Here is a 23466-nt window from a genome sequence, read left to right as displayed (position 1 = left end):
GGTATGATAATTTTCTAGCCACACCACAGACAGCGGTTTGTTAGTTTCATTTCATACAATACCTGAGTTCATAAAGCCTTACTTCAGTAAGAAGAAATTTTTAGTGTGAAAAAAAATCTTACTTTCAATGTTACATAAATGCAACATAGATGTTTTTGCAAAGCAAATATCCAGTGGGTTGTTCATTGGTTTTTATTTGTGCTTTGGAAGGTAACCTCGGCTTGTTGAAAAGCAGAACTGGCCACTTCTTCAAGGATTTGATGTGTACTTGGAAAAAGCCAGGGGAGAGGAAGGAGGCCCTGGCAGAAGCTCACTCTAGAAAGCCGAGCGTGGAGCGGGCCAGCCTCATCTGGAGCTGGTATCTGGGAGAGCCGGGAGCGTTGTTCCGAGCTGGTGTAGACCAGACAACCTGAAGACTGGTTGGGGTGGCAGATGAAAGCCTGGGAGGCAGCACACCATCTGGAGCTGTCGAAAAACACAGATGAATTAGAGCAGAGAAAACTGTGGCGAGCATATGCCGGGTGGAATAGAAATGCTCCATATACTGGAAAAACTATTCCTCGGGATCAACAACACTGTTACACATGGTCCATTTAATTTAACATTTTCATTCCTGAGCTACTGTACTTCCTTATTGTTCCTGAGTATTTCTGTCCTGAAAAGCCAGCTCCCCACCCCAAAGGGCAAGACAAACGAATACGCCGTCCTTCCCCACCTGTACTTCTGCGGGTCTAATTGAAAACACGGAGGGGATTTAGTGAAGCAAATATTAAAGACTTTTTAATCTACTGCTGTCATCAGCAGACACTGGACAGCCCAGGTCTCTTATGTATTAGATTCCTCCCAGCAGGGTCACCCATTGTCACCTTAATCCCACCCCAACTCATGAACAAAACTGTGTTTGTTTTGCGTTTGTTTTTGCAGGAAAGGAAGTTTGCTAAAATTTGATTTATCTGTAATGATGAATGTAGACTATTGCGAATCTTGATGCTCATTCATGAAAATATGGACAACATTTTTCCTCCCGTGTCCTGGACTGTGCTATACTTCCCAGAGTCCTGCCCTTACAAACATCAGATCAGTGGCTGTGCGTGTGTTACCTTTTCTAGCAGAGCTGAAGCTCAGCTAAATACCTTATAATCAAATTATGAGGGCTGAATTAAGTGCACCTGCTCGATACAATCCATCAGGGAAATCTGGTTGAATGGTGCTACAAGGCCTAACAAGAATAAGTTAAACTAAGCCTGTTCTGCTAAGACATTGCAATAAGATGATTCTGATTATTTTAGATTTTCTACCAGGTATAACATGAATGGGCCTTTCACATCAGTGTTTGTTCTACAACTAGCCAGAAAGATAAAAGTCAATTAAGCAAAGCGCTGTGGTTATAGGGAAATCACCTAATGATGCTAAGCCTCTGTTTGCTATAAAATAGGGCACTGCTTCTCCCATAGGATTGTTGTCAAGACCAAGGCTCTGGGAATTATGAGAGGGCAACCATCATTGGTAGCACTGTTATTGCACTGGACGATCTGAATTTCAATATTATAAAGTGAACTTTTAGGATTCTTGCAATTATCCTAACATAAGTTCATTATAACTACAGATTATCAGAAGGCATTGGTGAAGGGAGAGAAGTGACTAACAATAAAAACAAATGAAATATCAGGGTCTATTCCAATTTTCTTCCCTGTACAACCTGTATAGCTTGCGTGCTCCACCAATCAGGAGACCCTGCCCGTGAACTTGGAGGCCAACAAATGGTCAGGAATCAGAGTGGGAGGATTAGATTACAGAGTCCATCAATCTTCTGTGAGGGTTTTGAGTTCATTCATAATTTATTCATTTGTTCAATACACATTTATCCAGGCTCCATTCTGTGATAAACACTGTTCTTCCTATGGAGGGGAAATGGACCTTGGTACAGTGGAAGGCATTCCTACCTCTGCAGAGCTTCATTTATGGGTAGGGGTGGGCAGTGAACAAAAAGGATGCCATTCAGGGCACTAGGTACCCTGGAGCAAAACAAAGCAGGGTGAGAGAAGGGAAGAGAAAGTGAAAAGGAGCAGGCAGTTGCAGTTATCAGACAACAGTTCAGCTTCAGTGGGGGAGCTGCAGGGAGGCGTGTGGTTTGGAGGTGTGTGGGCAGAAGGGAGGGCACCGTAATATCTGGAGGAAGTCAGCTCAGCCTGAGAACAGGCTGCAGCCTGGTTGCCTTGCAGGAGCCATGAAAAGACCCACTTTGCAGATGCAAAATGAGGAAAGAGAGGAGGGAAGGGAGAGGAGGATGCAGAGCAGGAGGGGTGGCACCCCAGACAGGCTGAGCATCAAAGGGGGCTGTGCATTGTGTTAATGGGGTGCGGTGAGGTGGAGAGAGGGCCATGGCCGCTGCAGACATCCAGGTGGAGCCTGGCTGTGGCTTGGGTTCCAGCAGGAGGTGCTGAGCTCCTTTGTGTGGGGAGGGCTGAGTGTCGCTTAGAGAAGATAAAGGCGTCAGAAATGAGGCCCATGTGATGTTTCTTGCTCAAAGGCATGGGCGAGCGGTGTTGTCCTCACTGGGATGGGAGGTTCTGAAGGGGCGGTTGAGAGTTTTACTTTATCCAAATTATGCATAAAAAGGTGTCTTGAATGATGAACTCTTTAGTGGAGAAATCAAGGGAGAAGTTGTGAAAGTGAGTTCAGATGGCAGCTGTGATGGAGGTGGATGCACTGGGGGAAGCCTGAGAGAGGATGAAATAGACCAGGAGTGGGCAGAGGCCAGAGTGAGCTGAGGAGAGATGTGAGACCCCAGCCGGGGAATCCTGCACCATTCTGAGCTCAGGAGGGGCCCATCCAGCCAGAGACTGAGATGGAGAAAAACTAGGAACGCCATGTTGGAGGCCCAGGAAGGACGCCCAGTAAAAACGAAGGACAGGTCACCAGTGGTGAAGGTTAAGAAATAAGAGGACTGGGATGCCCCTTTGGAGGGGCCTGGTGACCTTCCCAAGGATGGAAGCAGCGCAGAGGTGGCCATGCTGTCTAATCAGAAAAGCTTGGGGAGAGAATGAGTGGGAGGAGTGGATGGATACCGTGAGTCTAGATATCTCAGTTTGAAGGAGTTAGTTCTAACGGCGAGTAGAAAATGGGATTAGAGCTACAGAAGCTCATGGCTGTAATGCCAGTTTTTCCACAGCCCAGGGGGTGTGGCACCCCACACATGGGCTCACTGGAAGGATCCCATGGGAGACTAGAGGACTGGTTAGTGTAGGAGAAAAAAGAGTAATTGCTGGAGCAAAGTCCCTGTGTAGGGACAGGGAGATGAACCAGGGCACTGTGCCCAGAAGGGACAGCCAGGGCTGCTGCTGCCTAATGACAAGAACAAGGACAGTGGCCCATTGTGCAGATGTGAACACAGAGAGTGGTGTGTGGATGGGCAGAATCGGGGATGCGGAAGGGGCAGAGCTCTTTTCTGAGGATGAATGACGACTGTCACAGTGAGCAGAATAAAAGCAGCTTTGGGACACCTGGGTGTCTGACGCAGGAGAATTGGAATGAAAGAGTCTTCTCTGTTCGAAAAGGTGAGGTGCGACTAGGAGATGCAGCAAGTCCGCCTTCCAGGGCCTACGGTCCAGCAGCTTAACTATAAATCCTCACTTTGGAAAACACTCATTGCTAACGCTTTTTCAATGATATTTTGCCAACACGAAGTCTTTCAACAGTGCTCGTTGCTTCTTTGAATGATTTATAACGAGAGTGCACATGTGAGAGACACACTGAAAAAATACACAAAGTAATGTTCAAAGCCCATCTAATGCAGAACGTATAAAACCCTGTCTCTTATTTGATTATTGGTTTTTGCCTTTTTCTGTGTGCAGTACCATGTTATTGACCGTCTGAGTTCTGACCATTAGTTGTCCATCCTCAACATGGAAAACACCAGTTTTAATGTGTCCATTTAAAGGTCACACTATTGAGCAGGGGTACAGGAGGGTCTCAAGGTAGGTCTCATTAAAAATACTAAAGTAGCATACATTCTCTTCCGAATGACAGTGAAAGCCTGTGCTCATTGAATTGGTCACACTGCCCACATATTTCCAAACAAATGATCACCTTGTGTTATTTACACACAGAGACTCATCCTGTATGCTTTCAGTGTGGATGCATACTGGAAACTTCTCTCTCCCCTCCCATCAACCCCTTTTATCCTGGATACAGCAGAATTAATCATGGGGCAGCAGCCATAACTCCACCCCAGTTTCTGAACAGAGGAGCCCTGTATCCATCAGCTTGATATATTGTCTCCAAGATGCCTTGTAGCTCACGGAGCTTCTCTCCAGTTTAATACGACCCTCTCGGGGCAGATACTCTACAGACGACCTCCTGAATCAACACATCACATCCAGTAAACATTAATTCTATCTGGCAACTGGATAAAACAGACACCTTAACCTATAACTTTTCAAAGGAAGGGAGTTTTTAATAAAATTTCAAATTTAACCTTCTTTCAAAGGCAAAATTAATATAAAACATTAAGCAATAAATAAATCACAGCTGGATTGCTGAAAATTTTAGAAAATGTGATTTTATTAAACTGTTGGTTGGTGTACACTAGGAGGCTGTATCTAAAAAAATTCTCCAAACAGACAGAAAATGATTTACACAGGCTCCAAACTTGTGCTCCCCACAGATTTATGGAACTCTGTGGTGCAAGTTCTAAGGCAAAAACAGAGGCTTTTCCCCATAAAGCAGGGGACTCCTACCGCCATAGGGACCACAGGAAGAAGACTTTATGAGAAAAACTGGTTCTTCCTCAGTACATCAGATCCATGTGCTACTCTTTGCAGTGTGGCTTTTTGCATATATACACGCATGTTTCAAAATAATAGAGAACACACTATGATAAAAATACTAAAGAAACATACTCATTTGTATTAAATTCAACTTCATAATAAAAGATATTGAACACCATTTGCTGGGGTTGGGGGCAAATACAGAACAGGTGCCTGTGGAAAGAACATCTACTTTTGCCTTAGACTGATAAGGCCTGACTCAAATAATTCCGGCGCGCGTGCGCGCGCGCGCACACACACACACACACACACACACACACACACACACAGGACAGAGCATAAAAAGGCAGGTGTGCTCTGAGGATTCAGAAGTTGGACATCTCCAGTGATGTGCCCCGGTCCTTGCCTTTCAGGGGTCTGTGGCTTGCAGGCACGCTGCTGTGGGCTCCATCCGGTGGCCCACTCAGCCTACAGACCCTGTCGGCTTCCTTCCTGGGTCTCAGGCACCAGCTCTTCCTGAGCTCACCCCACACAAATGTGACCCTTGGGCCACATCCACTTCGATTCTGACTCCACCCTGAGCTACCCCCCTCACCCAGGAGAGAAGAATTCTGGCCTCTTCGCATAGGTTCCCTCTGTAACCTAAAAGAAATCATGGTCTTTTACCCACAGGCACCCTGGCAGCATCGCCGTGTAACCTGGCACACACTAAAATCCCTGGGATTCCACATTTCACCATCGCTTCCCGAAACAGCTACTTAGGAGGGAGAGTTTTAAATTCTATTTTCCAGGATGGAAAATTAAAGTTCAGACACACATCCTGAGTCATTGAGTCATGAATAAATTGAAAACAGAAGGCAAGACTCAATTTCCAGTCACTCAGCCATATGTCATTTAAAAGGATATTAATTATGGGGACCATGCAGATGTGCTAACAAATGGACAGTCAACCTTGAGCACGCGGGCGGACGCACGGAGCCGAGCCCCGCAGAGGCGCGGGTCAAGGGGGATGGACGCGCGCTGCCGTCCTCTGTCCGCTCACTTTCACCACACGCACTGTGTCACCATTGCTCCCGAGCCCCAGAATTATCTGCTAAGATCGCAGTGCTGTCTCTTTTCGTGCAACACTCCAAAACTCAGAGAAGGTAACTGATTTGTCTCAAACCACAAATCTGGGGAGTGAGGCTTTCGAGTTGGATTGGTTCACTGGAAGACAGCACTCTTAATTCTATGCCAAGATGCGTCCTGGAGAGCAGATGGTTTCAGCTCAGCATAAATATTAAATATGTTAAGTGCATGTAAAAGCAAACCATGTATGATGTTAAACAGATATGCTTCAACAAAGGCTGGTCTCATTTTCTAAGTCATATTTTTGAATACTACTCCCCGGTTGTCCCTTATCCCGTAGGGAGCCTCGTCATGGTGAGATTTGTTTGCCAGTTCTCAGGAATTAGTGAAAGCCCATAGAAGTCCATTTGTAGTCAATGTCAGAAATTAGTCAGAAATGCTATTTCCAGATACAATCATTTTATCACCGATTCTCTGGATCTCTACTATGCGAAATTTGGCATCAGAAAAGCTTGGGTAAGGACAGTGGATGGTTCCACACATGTCTTTTTGGTTTATTAAAATTATACCTCATCTCTCAATACCAACTTGAATCTTAAATTTAAATCTAGCTGTGGCCTTTTCCCACAAGGTGCCAAAGAGATGGTAAAGTAAACTACTTGAGATCAGAAATTATGCTTCTTATTTCTACTTGTACATAAATGCCAAAAATAGGCAATGCTAAAATTTAGTTTCTGCAGAACAAAATTTTTTAAAAGGATGTATTTTTCTAGCAATACATATATGCCATGTTAGATAATTTAAAAATTACAAAAAAAAGAAAGAAAGGAAGAAAGAAAGAAAGAAAGAAAGAAAGGAAGGAAGAAAGAAAGAAAGAAAACTCCATAACCATACTGGCCAGAGACAGCCACTGTTAATCTATCATAGTGATCTCTTTTGCCTAGTTCCTATGCAAATATGCATACTTCTAATTTTTAAAGAAATTATGAGCATTTGCATATTATTTATTAATCTTTACATTTCAATATGATGTAAATTCCCTGTGCCATTAGATTTTTCAGTAATTTTAATAATAAGCATATGTACTAATTTTATAGAAGTAGAATATTCACTTAACAAAGCTCATATCGATGGTTATAGATGGAAATTATTTTCAGTATTATAAATAATATCTTGGCTATCCTAATAAATGCATCTTTAGGTATGCATTTTAGAGTTGTAGGTAAATGGGGATGAATATTATTACTATTTAGGGTATTAGTTGATGATTTGCTTTCCAGGAAGTTAAATTTATTTATATTCTCATTACTAAGGTGTTGTAGTCGGTGGTTTGCAAGGAATAGAGTTAATAAAGGATACATAAATTTATAGGATTATCTTATAACATTCACCCAAAAGGTCAAATGCAGAAGAGTCCAAGAGATTGGCCTGCCTGCTGGAGACTCGGACAATCTGGCTGAAGCCCTGAATCCCAGGGTCTTGCAAGAGTCTAGCCAGAGGCCCGGAGCCCACAGCAATGTCTCATGCAAGTTCCATGAAGCCAAAGAATCCACAGGGAAGACTGAAGGGTCCACGCTGGAAAGTCCAAGGACTGGTGCTAGAGCTGGAAAATCCGCAGGAAAAGGCTGAAGGATCTGGAAGCAACTCTGGAGACAAAGGCAAAGCACAGAGCTCCCGGAAGAGCAAAGCAGCCACCCGGGTGACAGCGAGGACCTGAGTTTCTCTGACGATGAGAACAGTTGAGTTGTTATCAGCAAAACCGGGCTGCAGCAAAGCTTCTCCCAGGAAATCAGCAGCATGCACTCTACCCTTCCTGTTCTCCTTCTATGTCGTTCCGGCAACAATCCTCAGGTGGATCTTTCATGCCCTGCAACTCGCTGACTCGGCCAGCAGGGCATCCCCATCAAGACAACCATTAGTTTATCCGCCAGACGAGGTGTGCATGTGCCATCACCCTTATCAAAATTAATACTTTATATCCATATGTGTTTCCATGGTGCTGTATACAGTAGCCGTGTACCATGAACCATTTCTCTAGATGTTTTATTATAGACATGTTGTATAATTTAAACATGATATGACTTAACTACATATAATTTATATAAAGAGTACATATAACACAATCTTTAATTGAGCAAATACTTCAAAGGCATCTTACACCCCATGGTCTACCCTGCAGTGTGAAGAAGTAGTAACGAACACACGGAAAGAGTTTATGGAGCGAGGCAAGGTGATAGACGTAAAAAACAGAAAAACAATGGAACAGCGAACAGATCAGGGCTTTCCTGGAGTTGAGGAGCAGCTGGGGATGAATTCAAGACTTTTAGAGCTACGAACCTGCTCTGTATGCATCCGGGTAGCTGTGTGAGGAAGAAATCATATGCATAAAGTAATGGTTTAAAAATTGAAAAGAATGCATCATTTATTTCTTGTCTCACTGACAACAGAAAATAAAATACCTCCCTGAATAAAACCTGAAGAAAGCATGACATTTCACTGACTTGCGTGATTCTGGACGCTAAATAAAATGGACATCTTCACCAGTATGTTGCTGGTCTGAGCATATATGCACCAAATCTGGTGAAATATTGTCAAAATTAATACAAAAATCACTGGACAGATCTCAACCCGCTCTAGTAATTACTCTTCTTTATGAGATGAAAAATGACCCATGCGTTCATTCACAAAGAATGCTTTCATGAGAATGGAAAAGTAAGACTATCCCAGGTTACAGGACGTCCTAGGAATGAATATAGAAAGTGGAGACAGCAGAGGGTCAAGGCCATGAGAATAAAAAGACATCACTGGACACTAAGTGCTATTGACCACTGGAGAAAGAAAAAAAACCCACCTTACATTTGTATCTACAGGACCCAGGCACCCACCCCATCTCCACCACTCCTTGTGATTTAAGATTAAAGAAGTGCTTAAATGACTCTGCAAGACAACTTCAGGGGATTTGTTAGCTAAGAAACATCAGACAGATGAAAGTCCCTCCATGCTAATTTTGAAAAACTCCATAGCTGTATATGATCAGTTACTCGGAGAAACACAGATTTTAAATTTCATTAGATACATAATTTGCTCAACTGAATATGGACCTGTCACATTGTCAGCCTCATGGGAGGCCCTAAAGTGGGTGGTCATAATGCCCAGATTTTTTTTTCATTGTGTCTCAAACTGCTAACCAAATTTTCCATATAGAGATTTCCTCAATTAAGACACTCTGCGAAAGCCTCTTCTTTTGACATTTGAACTCCTCTTACTATTCTTGAAAGTATATCTTAGTATTCATATCATTTTGAATACCATCATTTTTATCCAATCAGTTTCCAGGAAGCGTAGATGAAATTCTTCTTTCTGGAGTAGCTGGTTATTTGAATGCCCTTTGTTTAGAATATGTCTTCAGTTGGAAAAATAATTTAAAGTATACACAACAAAAATTTCAGCTGATTAATTTTATCCTATATTTAGTGCAAATACAATTTATTCACTTAAAATAATTCTCTGAGGAATATAGCCATTCTGAAATTAAAAATAGATATGCTTGTTAGGCTAATAAATGATTTTAACCATGAATAAATTCAGCTATGTCAAAACCACTCTCTTTAGAAGCAGTATGTTAAATTATCCCTGTTAAATGTATCTAAGAAGAACAATAGAAGGGGAAAAAACCTGCCTTATGTAGTGAAGAAAATAAACTACTGTTTATTCTTCCTTTAAGGTGTCATTGAATCTATTTTAGGATAGAATCAAGTACTGAGGAATTTAGCAATCTTTGAAGAAAAGTTTTAGTCATTTAATGACTGGATAATCAGACAGGGTTGGTTATACAAATCATTTTAACCTTGGGATCTTAGCTAAAGTTCAAATTAATTAATTATTTAATACCTATGATCTGAGCAGAAAATATTCAGATTATATATCGAACGTCTGCCATGGGTCTCGTGTCTATGTCACCCGCCCCCTAAATTTTTATATTGAAATTTCTCCTCTTAGGCAATGACATCAGAAAGGGTACTTTCAGAGAGTGAGTGGGTCATGGGGCAGAGCCCTCATGAATGGTGTCACTACCCTCATAAAAGAGTACCAGGAAACTCTCCAGCTCCTTCTGCAGTAAGGGCAGGAGAAGACAGCCGATTTTAAGGAAAGCAAGCAGTGAGACACCAAAACCCATGGTGCCTTGCTCTTGGCCTGCTCAGAATCCAGAGGTGTGCCTGCTATGCTCCCCGAAACCTCATGAAACCTTAAAGGGGGTTTTGTGCAGTGACTGGGTAGTGGATGTGTGATACTGGACCAGGGGTGTGTGGAACCGGTTAAACCCATGGATTGGTTTAGTACGGTTCTGGGTGTGGGTGGCACTGAGCAATAGGCTTGCAGCCTGGGGGAAATAAAAAGGAAAGAAAGAAGGTTTAATATTTCCTGTTTCTCACAGTATGAGTTGTTTTTCCTCTACCAAGTCCCTTGTCTTAGTTACTTTTCTCAGTGCTGAGACAAAAATACCTAGCACTCAAAGTTAAAGGAGAAAATGTTTATTTGGCTCACAGATTATAGAAATTTCAGTCCATGGTTGGCTGGCTCCGAGGCAGAGTGGCACGGCAGGGGTGGGCACTGCAGAGAAGAAACAGTCCATGGCAGGGAGAAGGCAGCAAAGCACCGAAACAGCAAGCAGCAAATGGCCAGCCGCAAACACAAGTGACCAGCAGTAAGCTACAACAATGGCCCTCTTTCTGTCACTTACAGTCTGTCCAGGCTACCTGCTCTTACAGCTGGTGGTATTCACACTCCAGGCGGGCCATTCATAATCCTAGTGTCACACCATAGATCAGTCCCAGCATCAGATCCTTAACCCCAGCATCCAACCCTCTAGATCTGGCCACCTCTGAAAAGCCCCACTTACAGCTGTGTGAGGCTTTGGGGAGACATCACATCCCACTGCCTTAGAGCCTTAGACTGAGGACTGGAAAGAAACCTCCACACACTGTGAACTAAACCTCTCCTCCTCTAACTTATCAGTGTCAGATATTTTGTCCTAGCAGCCAGAAAGTAACTAAGACAATGAGAAATGAATTCACATTTCTTGTGAGTTTCCCAGTCTATTGTAGTGTCCTGAATGAATTAAGCATCTCTTATCCCATTAAGACATTTATTTCACATTCTTCACTTGGGAGAGCAAAAAACAATAGACATAGAATTAAAATGTAGAAAGGTTTCTAAGAACTGAATTCCGGTCATAGTAGTACAGTCAGAAGCAACATTGGAGAATAAAAATGACTGCTCATATAATTAGACTTAAGCAAAGAACACATGTAATCAATATATTGGTGGTTATTTGTTTCTAGTAATTTAGCCACACAATTGTTATATAGTAAAATTTTGATAGCAGAATTCAAATAAGATTAACACCAAGGAATTGTGTCACATTTATATTAATGAACTTGGGAGAATTTAGAAGTCTATATCAGAAGTGTTCATATTAAAAGCCATTTTAAAATCTGTATGTAACATAAATCAGAATACTTGTTTTTAAAGAATTGCTTGATAGGCAAAACATAGTTTTGCCCAGAAGATGAAAGTACTGCCAATTACCAAGAATTTTGAATTGGTTATTTAAAAATGACCATTGAGTATATTGTGTGACTAGGTCATGACCTTCTTTGACCTTGAAAAATTAACCTTAATGCTTCTCAGATTCTAGCACTCCGCAGTCACTTTGCAACTGTCCAATCTCACTTCTCAGAGAAGAATGAGACTGTGTTAAGTGACGGACAATATTTATGTGCATTGTACCCATTCTCAGTGTCAACCTCAGAGGCACAGCATGGTTTTGTAGCCTGGTCAAGGTCACATATCTAGTAGGAGGCGAAGTTAAGGTTTGAATCAAATCTGACTGATTTCACAATCCGTTAACAGAATGATATGCACAGACGTAAGTGGAGGTGATAGGCGGTAAGATAACAGAAGAGCCACTGAACGTGGAACCTCCGTGCCTGTCATTTTTATCCTGTATGTTCTTCCCCCTTCAAACAACTGCTAGTCTCATGTTTTCTTAGGAAATGAAAATTTGCAAATGTTTGCTAAGAAAATGCAAATTTTTGCTAAGAAAAAATTTGCTAAGAAAAAGCTAAGGTTATTAAGAGTGTTTCACTGGCCATAAGCCTAGCAAGATGTAAAATTTAGGCTTGAATCTTTCTGAGAACCCCCTCCATGCATTTAAATATTATGAATTTCCAAGTATCCTACCTCTGTAGGCAGCCAGCCATGTCCCCGCCAGACACAGTCACAGAAATTACTGTATGTTTTATTAAAAACCTATTTTTGTGTGTGTGTCTCTCTTGCTCTCAGTTTTATCTGAAACCCTAATTTAGTTGTTGTTCCCCTAGGTACAAAGTACACAGTTCATAATTCATTTGATAGAAAATGTCACTTTGGATTCTTGCCCTTCTTTGATAAATGAGAAAAAACATGTACATTTCAATTTCCTCGGTGCCAGAACTACCAGGAACAACCCCCTGTTGTGCTTCTCAAAGACCTTTGTGTTAAATTAAACATCAAGATTCAGAAACTGTGGGGAGGGATATTTCCAAGACAGAGAGAACAAATACACGAGACAGAGGCAGACAGCCCGCTTCTCCGCCCAGCCAAGTGATATCTCCCAAAGAGTAGCTTTGATCCTCAAATTAGTTCTCACTCATAATTTAGTACACCACAGCCATGCTGCTGTTTCCTTGTATTTGGTTTTAAGAGGCAGTTATTGGAATCACCATGGAAAATACAAGGTTAGGTGCTTATGGGTCAGTCGAATTTGCAGTGTAATAGGGATAACTTCTATACACGCTCTGCTTAAAATGCATGGTGCTTTATAACTTTTATGCAAGTGTTTGGACACCTATTTAGGTGTTAGGAATCACCTCTGTACTCACATGTTTATTATCCCTTGCCCAACCCAGTTCACGGAGGTTCTGGGACTAGAAACTGCTTTTCAAATGAGTGATGTAAGGTTTAGGGAGAGAGAATGTTCCAGAGCTACACAATCAGAAGCGAAAGTAGTAGCACTGGGCGGCTGGGGCATCAGTTTAATTCATAGTTTGACAGACTCTATTGTCCACTTGTTCAATGAATGTATGATTTAAGGCATTCTTATCGGATTTACAGAGTCCACTAGGAAGTATGATTCAAGCCTTTTTCTGGGGCCATGCCCCCAATTTCAGATTTGAGAAAGATTTTCATAAGTATATTTGATAGACATTCTTCCTTTCTGATAGTCCAGAAAACACAAATGGCCATCTGTGTAACCACTCCAGGGAATGATTTCTCCACATGCCCATACTGCTCCATATAGAAGACAACCTGGGCACCTCTCCTTGAATACAGAGCAATTGCCTCAGCAATTAAATTCAGTCTTATTTCCATACATTGATATGAAAAGAGCGGGCTATGCCATTTCCTTCTGTCTTCAACTGGCCCTACGCAATGCAGCCAAGGCTGGCCAAAGTACTGATACACCATCCTTAAGACCATTTGACAATTCCCTGTTTCTCTGCATTGTGTTCCCTGTAAAATGATTGAACACAGCAGGATGACAGAGCCTGATAGCTCCCGGAAAGCCCACTGGGTATAAGCCTCAACATAAGAGCTCTGAATTCCCGGGTACAAAAGTTTACACATCAGAAACCGAGGCGACAGCCTCCTCAGTTCATTCATATGCTACCCAATTGAGGTAGGCAGACTGATCTTTCTGCATATCTTTCTCCCTGCATGTTGCAAAGGTGCGAGCTTTCTGCCCACTTTGCTCACATGATTCCCTCCATCCTCACTTTCATTCATCCTTGAACCAGTCCCTTCTTCATGAGATAATGAATTCTGGGAGAGGCCTCACCAAGGCCTTTGTCCATATAGTCTCCCTTGGATTGGACTTAGGACCCATTGGCTGCCATAACTTTGAACGTATCTCTTTGCTCTAACTGTGGGTTGCATTGGAGGTGGTAGATTAGAATTCACTTGCTGGAATTCCAATAACATTTTTATGGAATTACAAATATAACTTTTCAGACTGTGAGGTGGACCAGAAGAAGGATCTAAGGAAAGGGTCTAAAAAGTAATCTAAATGGAAAATTTCATTTGAGGAAATGCATTTAAACAAGTTTCAGTGAAATATTTTGTTTCTCACTTGCACAAAAGCTTCTACAACAGCAAATCAAATGTGAAAATCTAAAATTTCTATTACAAGACAATGAAGAATTTGCAAGAGTTAAGGGAGCATAAGACAGCACAAGGCCACCTCTACCTTGATCTGAGTGATCAGTGCACCAAAAACTCCTCTTCTATCAAATGAAAAAGATGACCTGGTCTCAGTTGTTCTCCAGGCAGCAGGAAGCTGGTGATGCTATGGAGCTGAATCTGTGAAATCTGGGAAGGAAAGATCTTCACTATGTGAACTCACCTGCAAACCTTGAAATACTAGAGAGAGCTGTCACCTGACGAGGAAACATATTTCAAAACTCAGTGGAGAAGAAGTGAAGCCAAGAATATGCTCATTAAAGAGAACTCCCTATAGGTAAGGGCCCCAGGTTTGCCTTCCCCAATTCCTCCTGACAGGAGCAGAGGAAATTTCCTTGATGGCAACTTAGCAAGACACTCGCGTGATTGTTGTTCCACAGGGCACGAAACACCAGGCCTGTTGCTTCTGGCACCACCAGTGGAGCTCCACAGTCTTCGGCTGTGCTCTCTGGTCTGGTCGCATTTAGGACTAGCAGCAATGTGTGACTTCCTCAGACTGAAAAGATCTGAGACTCCGGGGATTGAGCACAGGGCCTATTCTCTTGCCATTGTTCTGTGCCCTAAAAGTAAATGTGGAACAGAATTATGGACAAGATCATACGTTTTTGCTTTACTTTTGTTTTTTTCCAAGGTAGGTCTCGCTACGTAGTCCAAACTGTCCTTGAACTCACGGGCGATCCTATTGTCCCAGGTGGCACTGCTGCTGAAAATGGGTTAAAGATGATAAAGCTCAGGGTCTTTCAAACTGGCAAGCATCCAAATGACATAGTGGCCAAGGGAACACCAGTAGCTGGTGTGGCCTCCCCATCAGCATTTTGGGGCTCAGTAATCTGCTTTTGGAATGAGTCCCCAGGTCACTATGACTCAGCTCCAGCTCTAGACTTACATTGTAGGAACCACCAGGCTGGTTCAAGTCTGTTATTTTCCCATTGAGAAAGCCAAGTGATAGTTAGGTGGGTCCATAACATGAAACCAAATAGCTAGTTAGTGTAAGAAGCCAAAAATCAGGGCTCCAGGAGCTAAGATTGTCAATGGCAGGGGCTCTGAGGAGCCAGGGTGGGCCAGCGATCTCATAGCTTTTAATTTTTTATTATTTCCCTTTTCATCAGGTTTGCTCCTTGATATTTCCTCAGCTGAGACCTGAAATCAAAGCCCACACATTCTGAGCATGATGGCATACATCTGTGAGACCAGTACTCTGGAAGGCTGAGGCAGGAGGAACCCAAGTTAAGTGCCCAGCCTGGACAACTTAGCAAATTAGCAAGATCCTGTCTCAAAATAAATGTTAAAAAATATAAACAGCCAGGGATGTGGCTTATGACACTTCATGAAGACACTCATGAAAGAATACTTCCAACACTGCTTCAGGAGGTGACAAGATGATGGGGACATGTATTCCAAGTGAGGGGCTGCATTCTGAGGGGCATTAGGGTGATGTGATTTGACTTTTACTATAACATGTTTTTAAATTTAAACATTTATTCTTGTATTTTGATTTCCCTTTGTATCAATGGTATTTTTTTCTTATATATGCAAACCTGTGATGAAATTTAATTGATGTATCTTTTGGGTTTTCTGTCTGTGTTTTAACTTCATTAGTGCTATCGCTACCTGCAGAGTGTAATGTTTACATTCTTGTCTGGAGTTGGTGCATGGACAATTAGATATAGTAAAAAGATAACAACTTAATATCAAAACCAGCACAAATTAATTTTTACTTTACAGTTTAGTTGAAAATCCATTCCAATCACAGGTCTTAGTAACCTCTGCATGTGATTTCTTTGTTTTCCTTAGCAGTGTGAGAACTTTAACCCTTCAAGCCTCCTGGCTTCTCTTTGGGCATGTCCTAGTTGCTGGCATCCCTATACTTGTACATCAGGACCACTATTAAGGAAAATCAGTGCTACTTGAACACAGCACAGTGATGCCAAGATACCAGACCTGATACCTCAGGTGGTTTTGCCATTAACCATTAAGCAGGGGATACTACATGGATACCCAGGACAAAAGGTCCAGTTACAGCCTGGCAGAGACCAGGAGGGAGAGGGTGAGATTTCATCCGAATACTCAGAAAACCATGCAATTGAAAGCTTATGAATTATTTATTCCTGGAATCTTCCATTTAATATTTGTGAGCCATGGTTGACTGCAGATAACTAAAACCACAGAAGATAAACTTGCAGAGAAGGTGGGCATCTCTGTGCCTCAAGCTCAGGGGTGTGGTGAGAAGGGGAAAAGGGGACCGAGGGCCAAAGGGAGAAGACCCTGTCAGCTATGACTCTGCTCATGCCATTTACCATTTATTCTGTCTTCACCATGTAGATTTCTACTTAGAAATAACACCCAATATATATACATGGGAACATTTAAGTCAGAATGCCAGTGTCAGTTCAAAATAATCCAGAAGTGCAAGGGAAAGGATTGATTTCATAACGTGTACATTAGGCAACAGCTATTTCTAGCTGTTGTTGTCTCAATTAGGAAGCATCATAAATATTTCAGTGGCTGTGATGCACAGGTCTACTGTTGTCATGATCTAGTCGCCGGGAAGGATTAAGGACTCCAGGAGCCTAGGTGAGAGCCTAGGTGTCCTCTAACCCCTTAGAGAGCCATAGCAAGGATGCTTGCATGCTGCCAGAGAGGTTGGAAATATGGCCTCTAGATATCTAAGCTGCATTAAGGGTCGTCTCAGTTTCATAAGAGAACTTCTATAGGCAGGTGAGTGCTCATGGAATTTTATGCAGAGCAGGCTCAGAGCCCGTCTGCAATAAAAAGAAAAATAAAAGAATAAGAGATTATTTTAAAGAAACAAAGCAAACATTTCTTTAGGGCACTATCAGAATTCAAATAAAACTTCAAGTTGCTTTCAAACTGCAGTCAGTCAGACAGACAGGAATCTTTCTAACCTTAAAGTTGTAGATGAACCTTTTTTCCAAGATAAAACAGAAAGGGAAACTGTACGTTGTGTTTTTTAGAATATGGTTTTTAAAACTATCAACGGAATTTGAAGGAACGCTACTTCACACCCCCTCACCCCTGGCAAAGGAGGAAAAATGTGATTGTAATTGATTATGTTTCGGGTCTCTCTGTCTTGCCCCCCAGCACTTCATTGGGGCGCGGGGTGCAAAGCCCACTTGAGAGTATGCAAATGTCAGGCCGGCAGCCTTTGCTGGAGGCCCGCGCATCCGGGTAAGCGCTCTTCAAAGCTACTGCCTCCTTTGCAGGAGCTCAGAAGTTCGCGTCTTTCTGAAGTGTCTTTATAAGCAGGAAGTTCATTGCCAAGGCAGTGAATATGAAAACTGAAGACAGATCCAGAAACTATAAAATTGAGACCCATTGCTCTCTTTTGTTCATGATCTATAATTCTACAAACACACACACACACACACACACACACACACAACACACACACACACACACACACAGTAGCATTAACTATCATTTTCAAAAACAGAAAGGCAAGTATTTCCTGCAAATTATTTGAAAGCCTAAGACTCGTAAATATTGAGGTTCCACTCTTACAAGGTAGTAGAGAGAAAGCAAGGGTTAAACTAAGTAGCTTGTGGATATTTTATTAAGAATTTCAATATAGTTTATTTGTGGAATACACCTACTTTATTACTTTCAACTGGTTGATTTCCTTTTTCTAAGGGAAAAATAACAGCACATTTGGAAGACATACACTGAAGTGAAACATTATGCACAACTATTCTAAAGATTCATATGAACTAGATGTAGTATAAATTGCGTAGCTTTTAATATACGGAAGGTGAGGATGAACCATCTGTTTACCTGGGAGTGCGGTGCGGTTTTAAAGGATGCTGCGGCTCACAGCCTACATCTTCACTCTGGCTTTTACATTATAAAAGGCAGTTAATCTCATCTTTCCTTCTGCCCTCCCAAGAAAGCAATACACCACCTTCACTACTGTTTATTTCAATTGCTAACCTACAGTTTAGTTTTAATTTCCGTCTCTTTTGCAGTTTTTCAATTCACAAAATATACCGTGGACACCTGTGTGTTGAAGTTTGTCCATAAGCGTTTCAGATAAATCAGAGCTGCTGCAGAGGAGATGAAACAGACCACATGCATCCGTTCGCTCAGCCTGCCATGGGTTATTCCTCTCGGGCCTTGGAAAGGAATTTTGGTCAGAAAATAGGAAAGTCCAATTCTTTCCTTTAGAAAGTGAAGGAGAAAGATAAGTTCCCTTGAGCAACCATGCCCCAAATCTCAGACTCAGCTCGTATCAGTCGAAAAGATGTAATCGGTTATAGTTTTTTCTTTTAACACAAGAATAATTTGGGGACACTCTTCCGCCTCCTGAATCATCCTTACACCTCCACACACCATCTCCTTTTAAAGAGTAGATGGTCTCTTCATTAACTGCTCTTATTTGCCAGATTACTAACGATTTTTTCATTTACTTTATAATGCGTGAAGATAGATGGTTGCTTAATCTGGATCGAGGGCAAATTTCTACAGCACCAATAGAATTATGCACTCACCACAAGTCAGCTGTATTCTGCAAAACTGTTTTGCCAGATTGTGCTCCTGACTGTAATTTTTGTAACTTCATTAAAGATGACTTAACTGACGAATGCTAGTAAAATAAGAGAAACTTCTTCTATGAAAATTGAATGCTTCGTAAAACTTAAAGGATCAAGACTTAAGAACACAATGCTGTCGTATTAGTATAGGAAAAATAACTGAAGGATTGAGGAAATTATTCAAAACCTAGAAAGATTCTGTAATGAGATCCTTCCTTATTTTTTTTTTTTTTAATTTATAAAGTGGAAATCCTACCATGTGTGTCACAAGTGCTGCTTGCGTAATAAAGGTCCTAGAGCTCTAATCCGGAAGAAACATCTTCTAGAAGACAGCTCACCCCTGAAACCCCTTGTGACTCCAGACTCGAGGCGATCTTGCTTCAGGGAGGTGGAGGCATGTCATTGGTGGTTTCCTGGAAGTTTGCATCTCTCATGCTGGCTTCCTGCCTGCCATGCTCCTGTGCCACACTGTCCCGCCTCAGTGTCATCACACATATGGACCAAAACATGGGCCAGAATAAATCTGTCTTCCCTTAAATTGTGCATGGTGGGTATTTTGTTCTGGTGATGTGGTAAGTAACTGAAACATCTATTTTAAAAAGTGGTGTAAAAATATATGTGCTCAAAATTAATGTTGTGTGCACTGTATATTCTGATCCCCCTCCCCCTATTTCTCTTTCTTCCTATCATTGTTTGGAACTAGAGATTGAACCGAGGGCCTTTCCACAGAGTTTCATCCTGCCTCTTTTTTCAGTTTTTATTTCTTTGTTTTGAGACAGGGTGTGACTAAACTGCGTAGGCAGGGCTCAATCTTACCATCCTCTTGTCTCAGCCTCCCAAAGTCTTTTATGTGACCTCCTCTCCCACCTGCTCCTGCAATTCTGCCCATTCCATCATGACTTGATGTCGCCAAGTGAACCTTCACCAGGGTTCAGCTATGCCTTAGGCCAGCAAAGCTGTGAGCAAAATAAAAATCTTTTCTTCATAAAGTAGCAGCTGCAAACATTGTTAAAAGCAACAGTAATGGACTGATAGCCTAGGAAAACAGAACAAAGCAGATAGCAAGCACAGAATGTTTACCAGCATGAACATGGCCCCAAGAATCTTAAAAATACTATTTTCCCAAATTCTCTAGGCAATTCTGGTGGGTAGGAATTACCATCAAGCCTTTTTTATGATGAATAAACTGAGGCTCCCATATATTTATGGACTTGCTCATAGTTACTCAGCAGGGTAAAAGAGGTGAATTTAAATTCATATTCCTAGGACGTCAAAGTCTACAGTTTCATAATATCCCTGAGGCTTCATCTCTGTTGCATTTCCCTCCTTGTCCTTCTCTGCTGTTTTAGGGAGGGAGAGGGATCAAGAAGGAAAATGTCACCAAGTCTTACACCACACTACTCACAACCATTTTGCTTGTCTCCATTTCTCATTTTCTGATAAAATGTTCCAGAGAGCAAACAGGTCCCTGGTATTTCTTACAAAGTTTATGAATTACAATAACACTGATCACCATAAGGTGTATGTCAAACTATTTATCCTCTTCCAAAGAGTAGGGGAACCTCATAAACACAGGGAACACCAAGTCCCTCTCACTGTGCCATGCAGGCACTTCAGGAAAAGATAAACAGGAGCAAATCATTCCTTTTGGAAAAAATAGAAAACTTTCATAAAAAAATCTGTTTCTAGCTCATCAGGATGGAATTTGTCACTAATCATTTTAAACTATGCCCTTTTATGCTTTGGCTGTGTCTTCTCACTTTCTGAGTAGTTCTTTGATGTAACAAAGACAGTTTCAGACAAGATTTCAGTGCGTCTGGAAAAAAAAAAGGGTTTGAGACTGGAGGCAAAATGCAGCATATTTAAAATTTATATACTCGATGATGCCTTTGTTCTGAACTTGAAGATCCTGCAGAACTTCTGAGCTTCCTTTTCTTCCTTTCTAAGCCCATTTGCTGTGGCGGGGCTGATTATCATGCGGTGGTGACTGTAACTGGTGGCTCTATCATTTAACTACATGCAGAGTCATGGCCGACCCTTCCTGATCAATTGCCAATCTATACCGGTTTGACTGATAAAAGAGCCAATTAGATTTAAGCAAATTAAGGGACATCACCAATGTCAACCACTTATGACACTGAATGCTGAATTCCATGCATACCAAACACTAATGCACCTAGCGTGATTAAACACTGAAATCCTTACCCCATTAGTAATTCCATATCTCGAAGGGGGACAGGCCACAGGAACGTTTCATATTTATGGATTAACATTTAAATTCCTTTTTAATTTTTTTAAAAAAATTCCCTTCCTGGAACTCTTGAACCTGTACATCATGCTACTCAAGAGCTAGAATTAAACACATTCTTCCTCTCCAAGAGTATCTTAGTGCTAAATATAAGCATTATATTATTATAGACAAGCTAAAACTATAGTAATTGTAGAAATGCAGAAACCTGAGTTCAGAAGGGTAGGTGAGGATGTGCTATATTATTGAAAATGAGAGATTTTGTCTGCAGTTCCCCACATCATACTTAAAATGGAATTTTAGAATAAAAAGTGTGTGCTGCGTGTGATTTTCTACTGTATGTGCACATACCGGGGAGCTGGTGGCATCCTCTGGCTTGCCTTAATTTCTATCATTAAATAACACGGATTTATCATATTTTTAATTGTACATTTTTGCCATTGGTAAAACAGACTCAGCTTCAAGCAAATGAAATGTTTTATATCTGTCCAACTAAAAGATCCCATACCTGGTAAAACTCCTTACAATGTGATCCTTTACTTCTTTGACACCACTGCATAAACTCAGAACTGTTCATCTATGTTCACTTGAGCAAAAGCAAGCAATATGTACATGGAGAAACCTAGATGTGGAGCTGGAACCTGAGAACAAATCTTACCTCCAGTACTGTTGCCCTCCTGGAAGTCAAGGCTGTAATTAAATCTATAGGGCCACAGCTTTCTTACACCGGGCCACGCGGTACAGAGAGTGTTCTATTTTTTGCAGCTGACTACAGCCTAATCTAGCTCAGCTAGACACGAAGCCTGTGCAGGACTCAGCAACGATAAGCTTACAATGTAGAACTGCAATTAAGCTATCTTGATGGGTTTATTTATTCCTTCTCTCACCAATTATTCATTATGCACCTACCATGTGTCAGATTTTGTCTAGGCACTAAAGATAAAAATGCGAATAAGAAATAGCCTCAGCAGGGCAGGATCTTATAGCCGGCAGTGGTGATGGTCAAATTAAACAGGTGATTTCCATACATTACGTTCCTACTGTGGGATACAGAAACATTGACTCTCAGCCTTGGTTGGAAAGAGATATTGTTCTGAGGACCCAAAAATTGAGTTGGATTTGACCAACCCAGAAGGGTACGAGGGGTTTGCCAGTCCACATCTGATAGCAAACACTGGATAAAGAAATAAGATAGCATTTTATTTTTGCCCAAACCTTCTAGTAGTATGTTTTTAATCAATAATGAGAGACGAACATAGCTAAAGATGTTCTCATTGCAAACCACGCATAATCTAGCATTGAAAGATTTTAGGAACTGAACTTCACCATAAAAAGCATCCAATATTAAAATCAAGAAAATGGCAATAATGATAACAATCTGAATATAATGGAAAAGTAAATAGCATATAGAAACTCCTCTGCCCATAAACTGGCTCGCTTCTGTAAATCGGTTCATTTGTTATTTATTTCAGTATGAAACACAGTTCACTGGACAGAGGCATGGAAGATTTCTTTAATAACTCTCAGTACTAATTTAATTCTACTTAAACACACATATTCCAGTGAGTACCACATGCTTTTCGGCATGATTTTTATGTGTAAATCAGGATAATATGTTTTCAGATCATTAGGTAAAAGGAGCATGAAGTAAAACCTATTTAATCAATGAGCTATCACCTTTAAACTGCCACAAGGTCATAAAAAAGATAATTTCGAAGCTATAAGTTTCCTAATTGTAATCAACAACAATGTAATGATGAAAGAAAGTATTTCCTGATGGCTCTTAGAAACTTGAGCAAGTCTCTATCTTTAAAGACATTTGCTTCCTCTTTTGGCGAAGGACCATTTCCCAGATTCTGGATGCCTGAGTTCAGAGGAGGAAGGCGCACACTGGCCCCGGAGAGTAGAGCCCTGCAGATAATGGTGATGACACAGGTCATGCACAAGGCGTGGAGACGCAGATCAGCCTCAGCTCACAGCTCCACTCTGTTCTCCTGCATCATCATAAAACGAGAGCTTATTTCTTCCTGATCCGACCCCTACCCTACTGGCATACTTACAGCATGTATTGAGGTAGCAAAGAGAGTTTGCTATTTTTAACTGAAAAAAATATATAAATGTGCTGACTCACACCATCATATATATTTGATATGTATATATAGATATAGATAGATACACACACATATACAATTAGGCCACATATTCTTAAATACACAAATAATGAAATAAAATGGATCTCTTCTATGAATACAAGCTGAATTGGTATGAATTATTATAAATTACCTAAATCAGTATAAATGCCACAGAATAAATATATAAATCATTAAATAGCCCACATATCCTATTAAGAAAGTTTTATTGCCATGTAACTTTAAACCTCCACCAAGTCACCGATTATTCTTCAATTTCTAAATGTGAATAAGCAATATTGAATATTAAGGATTAAGAGTCAGTATGGTTTCCTAGCATTTCCAGCAGGTAGATCAGAGAGAGCAATGAAGACATGGTTACCTAAGTTTCCTTTTTTAGTTTTGCTTTGCATTGTAATTTGGTC

The 23466-nt window shown here is 41.2% G+C and overlaps 1 protein-coding gene across 4 annotated transcripts in view; it reads right to left on the bottom strand.

Annotated features, from left to right (window-relative positions):
* Ush2a (usherin) overlaps nt 1–23466 on the bottom strand; it is a 658323-nt gene that overhangs the window by 231202 nt on the left and 403655 nt on the right. For all 4 annotated transcript variants that reach the window (XM_063236705.1, XM_063236706.1, XM_063236707.1 and 1 more), the window contains one exon: nt 315–465. In XM_063236705.1, the coding sequence (XP_063092775.1) occupies nt 315–465 (151 nt within the window). The remainder of the gene's footprint in view (nt 1–314; nt 466–23466) is intronic.

Source organism: Cavia porcellus, unplaced genomic scaffold, assembly GCF_034190915.1.
Source record: "Cavia porcellus strain 051 isolate PalLab524CR breed Dunkin Hartley unplaced genomic scaffold, mCavPor4.1 scaffold_26, whole genome shotgun sequence".
Lineage (NCBI taxonomy): Eukaryota > Metazoa > Chordata > Mammalia > Rodentia > Caviidae > Cavia > Cavia porcellus.
Note: the sequence above shows the minus strand (reverse complement) of the source record. Positions and strands in the feature narration are given on the sequence as shown.